The sequence below is a fragment of the Corvus cornix genome, chromosome 1, assembly GCF_000738735.6.
Source record: "Corvus cornix cornix isolate S_Up_H32 chromosome 1, ASM73873v5, whole genome shotgun sequence".
Lineage (NCBI taxonomy): Eukaryota > Metazoa > Chordata > Aves > Passeriformes > Corvidae > Corvus > Corvus cornix.
In genome coordinates this window covers 28,411,486-28,423,679 of record NC_046332.1, presented here as the reverse complement: position 1 = coordinate 28,423,679, position 12,194 = coordinate 28,411,486, and the positions used below count along the sequence as shown (strand labels likewise).

Genomic DNA, 12,194 nt, shown 5'->3' with positions numbered 1-12,194 from the left:
AGGGACAGGGGGAAATGTGGGATAGGGAAGGACACCAACACAAAGTCAAGAGGTTAAGCGACATTGCAAGGGAAATTGAGGCAACTAGGAAACCTAGGAGAGGAGAAGCACTAATGAAATCTGAGGATGAGAAAAAGGGAAGGCCAAGCAATGGTAATGGGAACATGAAGGAGAGGAATGTGCTGCACCAAAGAAGCAAAGGAAAACAATGGTGAGAGCAACAGCAGAGAACTGGGGGAAGCAGAACACCAAGACAGCAGGTGAGGCACTGCATAGGCATTAATGTTTTCTTTCACCAAGAAAGAATCTGGCACGGGACTGCGATCAGTAAAAACCAAAACACATCTCTGACCAGCAGTGTGGGTGAGCAGGACACAGAAGCAATTTCCCTTCCTTTCAGACAGCAAAAGCAGCAAGTTGTTTTGCATGCACTACAGCAATGTCAGAACAGTGGACATAGGCCTCAGTGCCACAGGGCTGGATTGGAGATACAGGGGAAAATAAAGCTCAGAAAACATACAGCAAATACTACTCTCTGCACACACTTTCTGCTCCAGCCACAAAACAAGCCTGTGAGGTTGAGATATGAAGAAACAGGTGCTGATGGAAGAGGAAGGGGCAGCGCTTCCTGCTTAAGCCCCCAGCCTTGGCTACTGCAGCAGATTCCTTACAGAGGTGATAAAATGTAACACAACTTCCCTCAGAAGATGAAAAAAAAGTGCATCAGTGACCTCTAAACCTAAGCAAAGAAAAAGAGAGCTTTTGGCACAGGGAAGCTCTTCTGCTGGCTCACTGAACTGAAGCCTAGGGCTACAGCAAAATGAGGTCCTTTAAGCTTCACCTGGCATGCGAGCTATCAATAAAGCAAAACCCGGGTCAAAACGGGAGACAGAAACAGAGAGAGACTCTAATCTATCTTTTGAAAAGCAGTGGGCTTGTACCTTTATTATACAAAATACTTTACAATTAAAAAACAATTTTCCCCAATAGAATCATATACAGATATTTATAATTAACAAGATTCAGTTACACACAAGATGGGGGCTTTTGCACAAAGGAAAACAATGACAGATGAGCAAGAAAAAATTAAGACTTGACCCCTTCCCTCATCGTATTTTGGGAGAGGTTACATTTTAGACTTTTATTCCCATCACTTTCTCTCAAGCCAGAACTCTGGGATCTCCCCTTACCCTGACAGGGTAAGGGCCTCCCCCATGTCCCCAGCATCAGTACAATACTCTTGTCTTAAAAGGTTCATGAAGAGACACTGAGAAAGTAGCATCTGGCTGTACCATGAAGTTACCAGTGGCCAGAAAAGGAAGTTACCAGTGGCCAGAAAAGGGGACTACTGCCCCAGTTTTCCCTAGCAACCCACATATACACACGTGCAAGCACATACATGGGGAAGCATGCTCAAACCCCAGAATTTTTCACCCTTTTGGGTGAAACAGCAATCCCACCCTCCAAAGCAGCCTGAACTCAAGACACACTCTTGCAGGCAGTCTCTGCAGAATGGCTCTCACAGCCAAGGTCTCACAGCCAAGCTGGGCACTACTGCAAATGCAGCCTGGCAAGAGGGCGGGATGCTGCTGTCTTCCTCACTTTGATCATCTGTGAACCAGCAGTGTCAGTCGTCATGGAGGTCATGGAGGTGATAATGTGAACCGTTCAGAAATGCTCAGGCCACAACAGACAAGTGGGGGAAGTTGGGCACTTCACCAGGGGGGGTACTTGAAAAAAAACAGTTGTCAATGATCTGCCCTACCAGGGCAAAGATGTGTGTGAACCCTTGTGAACATTTTCTCCCTAAGAAAGGTCACTCACTGCTGGGCTAGGCAACTGCTGCACTCGCAGGGGAGCCTGTCCCAGAGTCACTGCTGGAGGCCAAATGCCTGAAGCAGTGTGGGCAGGTCACGGGCATCAGCTGCCCCATACAGGTCACTCTGGCCCAGCATGGAGAGGGCCATGCGCAGGGTGCTCCAGATGTTGTCAGACATAGCTCCTTGTTGCCCCCGCGGACCTCGGCTCTTCTGCTGCATGTGCAAAGCCTCTAAGAAGTGCTCCACAGCCTCGCTGTCAACAGGAGAACACACACATGCTTAGTGGAGAAGATCTCATCTCATACTCCCTTCCCCCTTTGCTTCTAAACTATTTCTCCTCCAGAACAGTTTCCTCCTCTTCACCAGATCCTACCCTGCTCCAGAACCAGAAGTCCCCCTTTTCCCTCTAAAAGAATCCCGAGTCCAGATGGCCTCTACTCCACCTGTAACTGCATGACACTTGGATCTCTGGGCAGAGTCCACACACTCACTCCGCTCTCCTGTGCCAAGAGAAGGCTGCAGGCAGTGTGGCCCCGCCTTCATAACCTACGGCCGTCTGTCTCCCACAAGCACACGAACTCGTGGGCCACAGCAGAGCTGCCCATCCTGTGCTCACCGGTGGGCGCCTAAGTTGATGCAGCTGATGCCCAGGTTGTAGCGAGAGCGGATATATCCCGGCTGGAGCTCCAGTGCCCGACGGTACGCAGCCACAGCTTCTTCACTCCGATTGCCATTGGCCAGGGTGGCACCGAGCTTGTTCCACAGAAGGTGGTCCTGGAGGAAGGGGCACAGAGAAAGGGCTGAGATGAATTGGATCTCTTTAAGCTCCAAGTCAACGCTTCCTTCCACATGTCTGTGTTATTCTTCCACTCCAAATATGCACCTCTCGTACATGCAGCACCTCCACCCAAACCTTCACCCATAAATCTCCAAGAACCTCTAGCACCCCCCAAGTCTGCCCCTTTCTTACATTGGGGCGCACACTGAGAGCAGCACTGAAGCAATCCACAGCCTTCTCATACTCGCCACTGAGGTTGAAAAGAACACCCAGGCCACACTGGACATCAGGATCCACAGTTGAGGGGTTGCTGCGCACAGCTGCTAAGAACAGCTCCTTCACCTCCATGAACAGTGAGCTGGAAAAGCACAGAACAGGATATTGGTGTACTGTGGAGAGAGCTGGCCTTGGGTTGCTCACTCTGCTCCTGCCTGGACCAGTCTGAGCCCTCCAAGAAGCCTTTCAGCCAAAGGCTGAAAATTGTAACCATAACTCACTCAGACAGCAGGGAACTTAGGACACGCTTGGAAGGCCCCAGGTTTGTCCCTGAGACGCTCTCCTCTGGTTCCTTGTCCAGCAGGTGGGCATAGTCCGGTTTATGGCGCAGCCAGTCCCGCAGGGTCTCACATGCCTGCTTCTGCAGGGACTCGTTGGTGAAGCTGACTGCTAAAGCCATAAGTGCTGTGAGGTTCCCAGGCTGCAGCTCCAGGCACCTGCAGGGCGAAGAATGAGAAGTGACTGCGGTATTAAATCAGTGTAGGAGACACCCAGAGAGAGGAGGTGACACAATCGAGACAGAGCACCCTGTGACAGCCGTATGGTCCTTGTGGCACCATGCACTCCACAAGGAGCCACACTCAGCAGCTCTGCAGCAACACTCACCGTCTGAGGGCACTGATCGCCAAAAGCTCCTGTTCGTTCTCTGCTTGAGTGGTTCCCAGATATTGCCAGGCCTGGGGAAGACATAGATGTACAAAGTCAGACTTACAGAGGAAAAAACCAGCCAATAAGCCACAAACACAGCGATTAAATCCAGTATATTATCCCACACAGTTTTAGATGAGATCAAATAGACCAAAGTATACACATTAGCCACAGGTATAAGTTCTTCTCAAAAGATACACAGATGTCATGGCACATAGGTCCTCAAAGACAATAAAATTGGCATTGGTATAGTGAACAAAAGTGAATGTCTACCTGGAAATCTATCATAAAGCAACTGCTGGTAGTTTTACATTTTTAAATCACAGAATCTCCACTTTTTAACTTCTAACTGTGGTCAAACTGCAGAGGAAGGAGGAAAATGCAGATCTCCTATTTCCCAAGAACAAAATGGCATAGCAGCAGTGCTAATAATGAGACCCCCGAGGCAGGCAGCTGTATGTACTTGTGCAGTGGTCCACTAGCAAGTAGTAACCTTGCAGAGTTGACTGCCAGACCTGAAAGTAGAAGCACTGTTATTTTACTGAATTTCCAATCATCATGATACCAGTACATGAAAATGACTTCCACCTCCAAGAAGCTGATGTAAGGAATATTTAACTAGGCACTAAATCCAAAGTATCTGTTCACTTTATGTTGTTAACCACACCCCTGGGTCCAAAATAGGCTAGATAGTTGGTGGGACTGTCAGTATGATGTACCTGCTTTGTGAATGTAAGTCAGAAAATGAGGTATACACTGCCTCAAGAAAGGAAATTGTTTCATTAGCAAAGACACAGAAACCCTGCACAAGCCACCACAAGCAGAAGGCAATCTACTCTCTTGAATCTCTCATGCCTCACCATACATAGCTAGCTACAATTCAAGCAGAGCTGAGCAGTGGTAACTGCAGTGTTCTGCCAGCAGCAGACCTGATGAGATTCAAGGTAAAGTTGTGACTTGGACCAAAGCAAACATGACATTTCCTTCAGAGCAATTGTTCACGTCTATTTGATCACTGTACCATTTGTGAAGTCTTGACTTCTCCTGTACTTTTTGTAGTCACAGTAGAAGAATTCAGAATGTTTCCAATACAGCTAGCCAGAACTGGCCCAAGATTTCTTCCCCTAAGGTTTCAACTACCTCTCCATCATGCTCAGCCTGCAGCCCACACTGCCTATGAGAAGAAAGCGACAGTGCTAAGAGATTAACACCACCTTTTGACCACTTAAAAGCTAAAGCAGATCTTCAAACCTTCTGCTTACTTTTCACCTATTACCAGTATCCTAGAAAGTTAGATGCCTATTCCCAGAAGCCAAGAACTCGTTCCAAAATGTCACTCTCATCTAAGTCTAAGGGTAATCAAATTATGTATGTCCAGTCATATATAATTAGCAGGGCTTGAACAAGACACACTGAAAATTCAGCAGCCCTGTATCCCTGAGGCAGGCACTCCAGAAACAGACAACGTGGGTGTATTTATGTTCTTGCTGAGAATATCCACGTCCTCTACCCCTGGAAAAAGGCACATGGACTATTCCATTTCCCAATTCATCCTGCAGAAAATGAAGTGACTTATGGAAAAAAGTATTCACTTAGCAAGGAGCTGGAACTTTGTCTTCAGTGTAAAAATCCTTCTTTGGCTCACAACGTCAATTAAGGCTGTGAAAACACCCAAGACACCTCTCTCAACCCTTTTGGGTCACATCTTCATCTAACACCTAGATGAAAGACTTAGTCAGAACCACAGTCTAACGAGCTTCTCAGAATTAGAATTTAATAGATACAGAAAGCAGTGACCTGCCATAAGCTTACAATGCCAATAAAGACTTTCACAGAAGCCACTTGAGAGATGAGAACTCCCTGTCTTGGCTCCATGCACAGTCTCATGTGCTCCAAAGATTTTACACAGCTCTGGGGCCATGTGACTTTGTGCTTCCTGTAACAGATCTTAAGTCAGAAACCTCGCTCAGAGGCTCCCTGAGGATTCACATGCATCAGCTAGAAACTCAGAGCCGCAAAAAAATGAGGCATTTTCATACACCCTGCACAGGTCCTAACACTGAAGTGAGATTTCTACACCCTCCCTGACAGCTCAGCCCGTTATCTCTGCTGCCACTCACCTCCGTATGATCTGGCTTCTGTTGCACTGCAGCCTCAAAGAGCAGGACAGCATTGGGGAGGTCCCCTTCCTCCAAGCGCTTCCGCCCCTCTTCAAATGCATCCGGGTGATCCCTCATGGGATTATCTTCCTCAAACTGGTAACCCTAGCAGGGCAGACAGACACACAGGGGCTAAAGCTAGGAGACAGGCTTAGGGAGAAGTGCACTCTCTACAGCACAGCAGTCTAGTCTTGCTGCATCAGGAACACTCCAGCTGCAGACTAGCCAGCACCTAGTCCTCATTGCTATATGGCAGCAGATCAGGGAACAGTGGTGGTTCTTCCTGCTTGCTCTGTGCTGGAGAAATCCCCCAAACCAGACCCGGAATAAGTTGCTAGAGAGACAAAACATTTAATGTGGATCTTATTAGCTTGGAGGGGCATGGGGGAGGGGGGCAGGGATGGGGCCAGGGGACACAACACTTCAACTCATTGTGAAGAACCCCTGTATTCACTGGTATTTGGTGCTGGACAAGAACCAGACAGCATTTGCAGACAAGCCCAAGTGAAAACAGTATTTAACCCCCAGCTGATCTGGGACGAGAGTGTAAGTGACAGCAAAACATCAGTGTGAGAAGGAACCCCAGCAGCATTTAGGGTCTGTGGAACTCACAGCGAGGCAAACACACTGCCAGTCTCCCCAAGGCAGCCCATCACAGTGCTAGGGCTGAGAGACCCTGTTCTCCCCTACCTTGTCATATGATGAGGAGTTGAGGTCTTCGTATTCAGAGAGCCAAGGGTGAGCCTCTGCATCTCTCTTGGCCATCTCCTCACATTCTGCCTGGAGTTTGTCCCAGAACTCCACATCTGACTGAAGGGAGAACAAAGTGTGACTGGAGTACCTCAGCCATAAACTCAGGTCTATAGACATGCCAGAGAACTCCCTCTTGAATGTTTCCAGCCCTCCTCAGAGCATGCAAAGGAGAGAGATAACCCTACCATGGGCTCTCAGTTGGCACCCCAGCCCTCCTTCTCAGCCAGCTTTACCTCCACAGCAGCCTTTGCCTGCTCAAATTCCGTATCAAGAGTTGACATGTTCCCAGATCGCGCAAATTGATCCACCCAGGCATCGGATGCCCCCTGGGAGTTTGGAAACAGAAACACACCTTTCTTTTTAGAATTTGGCAACCTCAGGGCACATCCCAAAACAGCAGGAGGGTGTGTGACAACCCTTTCTCCCCATCAGTAAGAACTGATGGCCTATGAAGTGGAAACGAATTCATCTGAATCTCCTCTTCCTCCCAGATGCTGTGGGAGATGAGAAAACTCCAACTGTCCAAATACATTCCCAGCTTCTGGCTAGACTCTACTAAGAGCCCAACAGCCCCTCCCTTGTCTCCCTCAGCACTGCTGAGAGCTGGACTTGCCATTTTCCTTTGCTCCCAGACTGTGCACTATGGCAAAATGCTTTCTTCCTTCAGAGCATACAGGCCTGGGGCTCCTACCTGCTGCTGTATAAACTCAGCTGCCCATTGCTCTGCCTGATCTTGGTCTCTGTGGGTCACCTGATTAGCTTCGATCGATACCCTCCCATCTCCGATCTGGCGGACAAACTTTAGGAACTGCAGCAGAGAAATGAAACAAGGGTGGAGCTGGGCAGATGCTGTGCCCACAAGCCCTCTGCCCATGCCCCCCTCCTTCACTAAGAGGGCTTCTCTCTGCAGAGCGAGCACAAAAGGCCCAGAAAGGTGGGAAGGACTGGACTTCACAAGAGTGGAGATGGATAATATCTAAAGTGTATTGTAGGGTTCAACTCCCAGGAATCAAGGAAGAAATGGAAACAGGGGACAACAGGAGGCTTTATTCCTTTACTGTCTTCACCCTTCCCAATTCCCCACACCCCTTATTCACAGTAATATAATTATTACTAATTACATAATTACTAATTCACAGTAATAATTAATCTCAGCCCCAGTCAGATTTCTCACCTCAGTATTCTTGAGTTTCGGATCATCCACTTTAGAGAGGAAATCAGTAACAGTTTTCTTAAGATCATCCTCAGGTTGGTATTCCTCATACCTGTGTTCCAAGGCAGTAAAAAGGGAAAGAGCTAGTCTGATACCAGGCAACAGCAAACTCTTTCACTAACAACAGTCTACACAATGGGCCAGACAAGAGTACTGAGGGACACAACCCCTCCTCAAAGATTCTGGACTTCTCCTAAGTGATTCAGTAGCATTATCCATCTGCAAAAATTCAAAATTACTACTAAGTTAACTGTGCAAGTGACTGACCCAAACAGCAGCAGAATTAAACAATTACAGAGTCAGCACAGTTCTGTAGAGCAGTCTGGATTCCTTGCCAAGCTCACATGCCATCAGATACTGCAAGTTTTAGCACTACCAGAAACAAGGTCACATATCCAGGAACAAAGAAAGTAGGTCATGCCCACTGAAGAGGAAAACAATGTCTTGGAAAAGCATCAGCTTTGCAGAGCATTGAGGGCTTACAGCAAAGACACAACTCAATATAACTTGTCTGGCTTACAGCAGGATAGGACCAGTTCTAGGTGTTACCACTACACTCAGCCTTGGGAAAGTCTTTGGAACTGATGGCAATAACTCAGGAATGTCCATTATTTGCAGAAAGCTATCAGAGAAGGCAAGAGCCAGGAGGCTCCAATCCAAATATACAAATTTTTTTTAAGGAAAGATCTAATTATTCTTGTGTGTTTTGTTTCTTTAATCAAAAAACTTGACTGTACTCAACATATACCTACAGAGAGATGATCCATCTTTAATCTACCACAAAAAACCACATTAAAATAGTATGTAGAAGGCTGAGCCTAGAAATATGTCACGGAAAGGCTGGAAGTAGTTTGTCAGATAGGAAGAATTACATTATGAAAGTTTACAATCAGTAGAGCCCAGTAAAAAGTATCTGTTGCAGAAAGAAAGTTCCTGAACTCACTCCTGAAGTTACTTTAAGGAGCTTTGCATTAGGCATGAGATTAAGTTAGCCTACATGATCGAAGTATCTTCCTGGAATGAGAGAACAGAAAAGCTACACTCTTAAAAACTTCAGTTTGCAAGCATTGTTTCCTCCTCTCTCTGAAACCAAAGGCCTGAGAACACCAGTCTAGGTTAAATGACTCAAAAGCATTCAGGCCACAGCAGATTTCTATCACCTCTCCAAACTTCACCCACCCAAGTGCCTAGCAGCAACCGCTGGTCTTGAGAAGTCAGACTCACCATTTATCTGCCAAAGACTGATCTTCTGATTCCCCAAGCCACAGCTTCTCCTCTGACTGCTCTAGGTACTCTTCTGCCCACTTGGCAGGAGACACAGACAATGGATCTGCATGGGAAGAATGGGGAGAAAAGTAAGACAGGCAGACCACCACACCTTTGTTTATGCTTGCTTCTTCTACCTTTGTTTATTCTGATCTAAAAATCAAGCCTTAGGTTCAGACAGTGAATTAATACAGATGCCACTGTGGTGACAATAAACTTATGGTTTTCTACTTTAATATCACAACTTATTCATCTGCTCCCTGTGGGATACTATGTAGGTCAAGAAAATTAGCAATGCATTACAAGTCTCCGTCAAAAGCACAGCCTACAAAGCACTAGGTTTTCATCAGAACTTTCTCACAGACCTTTGTAGATTCTAATTGATAGCCCCAGAACTATAAAGAGTGAAGGTCAAAGAGTGGGAGTACCCAGCTTTCTACACTGGCCACTCCTGGAGAAGAGAACAGCATCTACTTGTCCATAATTTCCAGATTAGGGCATGGATCATAAGAGGACCCTATTCCAGACCCAGTTCTATACACAATGCAGGATGGTTTTTCAAATAAAGCTTAACCTTTGGGCCAGAAACACTCACTTTGCACATTTCCAGGCTGTAACATCCCTCTACCTCCATGCAACTGACACAAAGTATTTGGCCAAAGCCTACTGAAGAGTATTTACCTTTGTACCAAAGGCAAATTTAGCCTTACAAGAGGGAATTAGAAAACATGTAAACAAGAAGCAGCACCAGGCCATCTCCGACTTGCATCAGTTGAATCATAACTTTCATAAGAGCAGTTTAAATACCATGCTTCTCCTATATAGTCTAAGTAACCAAAGCTAAAACCAGAAGACCCTTACACCTAAATAAAAGCTTCCACACCACATTGTTCATAATTTGACTTAACCATAACACCATCACAAAGCAGCTTTCCTACCCTCCACCTCAGTAAAGCTGCTACAGGAAACACTGACTGCTGGGCCCAAAGCAACACTCCAATTTCACATTCAGTAGCTCTTCGTTGTACACAGGCATGTGACTGGACATATCTTGACAGTAATTCCGAAAAGGACACATCACCTGTCACTTCAGCAATGAACTCCTGTGACCAGTCAGCCTCATTGTAATCTGAAGAGACATCACCAGCATTATCTGCTGCAGCCAAGAATTCCTGGGTCCAGTTTTCAGACAGTGCCAAGGCTGCCACACCTGGAGCTACACGAAGAAAAAAAAACAGAAGTGAGGACTGGAGAACTCAAAGGCACCATTTATGTGCTCCAGGCTAGCCCTAATCACCTCTGATCCTCCTCTTTGTTGTAATAAAATCACAGAAATATTTCACTTGGAAGGAGTTTCTGGAGGTTGCTAGAGTTCTCACAGCAGATTAACGTGAAAGCTAGAGATGAAGTTGCTCGGGGCATTCATCAGGTAACTTCTGAATTTGTCCATGGCCAGCAATTCCCCAGCCTCCCTAGGCACCTGTTCCAGTACTGAACTACCTCCTCCATGGGAAGAAATGTTTCCACATACCTAGTCAGTTCCCCTTTCCACAAAATGTGTCCATTACGCCTTGTCCTTCTCCTGACTGTTGCTGTGAAGATCCTGACCACGGCAGCTGAAGACAGCAGCGAGACACTCCACCCCTGCCCCTCAGGCTCCTCTTCCCCAGGTTAAAATGTCCAGTTCCCTCAGCCTTAATTCTTACAACATGTATTCCCGTCCCTGAATGTTTTACTGATCTCCAATGAACTTGTTCCAGTAGATCAGTGTACTGGGAAGCCCAAATCCAGAAACAATACTCCAGATACAATCTCAGAAGGGCTCAATAGATAGGAACCACCCTGCTAGGAGCTCAACCATAACATCAAGATCTTTTCCAGCTCTCCACCTACTTCAGCTCCCCTCACCTCGCTGAGGGGCCTGTCGGAAGCTTAACTGTTCAATCTCTTGCATCTCAGCCAACAGGTCATCCATCTTAAAGGTCTGGGGTGCACGGGACAGCAAAGGGGCATTCTGCGTTTGCAGAAACTCTCCAACCAGCTGCCAAAGACAGAGATGGATTACAAACACTGCACAGAAGATGAACAGGCAGAGCCATGGAGCGTGAGAGAAGGGCACGTCTAAAGGAAATATTAGCATCAGGTAAGGGGTAAAATAACAAACTGTGTTGACAAGAAAAGCTTTAAGAAGATTAATCAAAAGCTATAAGGCGATGAACCAATCTGTTCTTACCTCATCTTCAGTGGCTACTCCCAGTGGTTTGGATACCTGCAGGGAATAGTGGGCAATTGCGTCAACATTTTTGATCCCATACCCCTCTCCACACACACAGAGCATGACCCAATTAGATTATATCTTCCTCTTCCTTGAGCTTAGGCTGTCAACATTTTCTTGCATTAGCTGCCTGCTAAAGGAGCAGGAACACTTTGAGGGATCCTGTCCAGCCCCGTCCCACTACTGTCTGGCTTAGGGCCTGTGACAGCAAGGCACACAGCTCCCCACAGCCACCAACACCCGCTGCATGCCTACAAACATGCCCTCACCCCACAGCCCTGCTTCGGGTGACCCCTGGGCCTTTTTCCGCAAAAAAAAAAAACACAACACGACACCAACTGCACCGACAGTCCCCCACCCTGCTCACCCCCAGCCCGAGCTGACCGACCCAGCACCCGGCAGGACCCAGCCCAGCAAGGGGAGCAACACTCACGGCTGCGGCTTCGGGGGCCCCGGGGGGCCAGGCCAGCGGGCCCTGCAGTCCCTTCCTGCCGCAGGGCTTTGTCCTGGGTGAAGTGCCCCGCCAGCTTCATCAGGGGGTTGGAGCCCCCGCACTCCGGCTCCACCAGCTCCCTCATGGCCATGGCGCCGGCAGGGAGGGGAGAGAGGGTCGGCGCCGAACCCCGCCGCGCCTGCACCTGGCGCCGGGGCGGCACAGGCAGCGGGTGAGCGCCGGGCGGAGCGACCCGCCTGACCCCGACCCGGCTGCCACCCGCCAGCGCCGCCTCCCCCGCGGGCCCGGCCCGGGAGAGGACTGACACCCGCCCGCCGGGACAGCAAGGCCCCGACCCCGAGCCCCCGCGCCCCGAGCCCCCAGCCCGGCCGTCCCCAGGCCCGCTCTGCCCGGCGCCGCCCGCCCCGCGCCCGCAGCCGGGCCCGCAGGGGCCGCGGGGCTCCCCCGCCGCTCCGTACCTGGGGCCGCCGGGGCGCGCTCGGCTCGCGCGGCGGGGCGGGGCGGGGCCAGCCTTAAAGGGACAGGCGCCGGAGCGCCTTAAAGGGGCGGCGT

At 48.6% G+C, this 12,194-nt stretch overlaps 1 protein-coding gene across 1 annotated transcript; it reads right to left on the bottom strand.

The window, feature by feature from the left end:
• Nucleotides 1-913: 913 nt before the first annotated feature.
• Nucleotides 914-11,908, bottom strand: PEX5 (peroxisomal biogenesis factor 5). The gene is given in 16 exon segments (XM_039560919.1): nucleotides 914-2,073; nucleotides 2,437-2,594; nucleotides 2,791-2,956; nucleotides 3,096-3,311; nucleotides 3,481-3,551; nucleotides 5,643-5,786; nucleotides 6,372-6,491; nucleotides 6,668-6,760; nucleotides 7,126-7,242; nucleotides 7,609-7,699; nucleotides 8,872-8,977; nucleotides 9,995-10,129; nucleotides 10,822-10,954; nucleotides 11,147-11,182; nucleotides 11,622-11,672; nucleotides 11,674-11,908. Coding segments are annotated over 16 exon segments (1,938 nt in total). The 5' UTR covers nucleotides 11,773-11,908; the 3' UTR covers nucleotides 914-1,871.
• Between the last annotated feature and the right edge of the window lie 286 nt (nucleotides 11,909-12,194).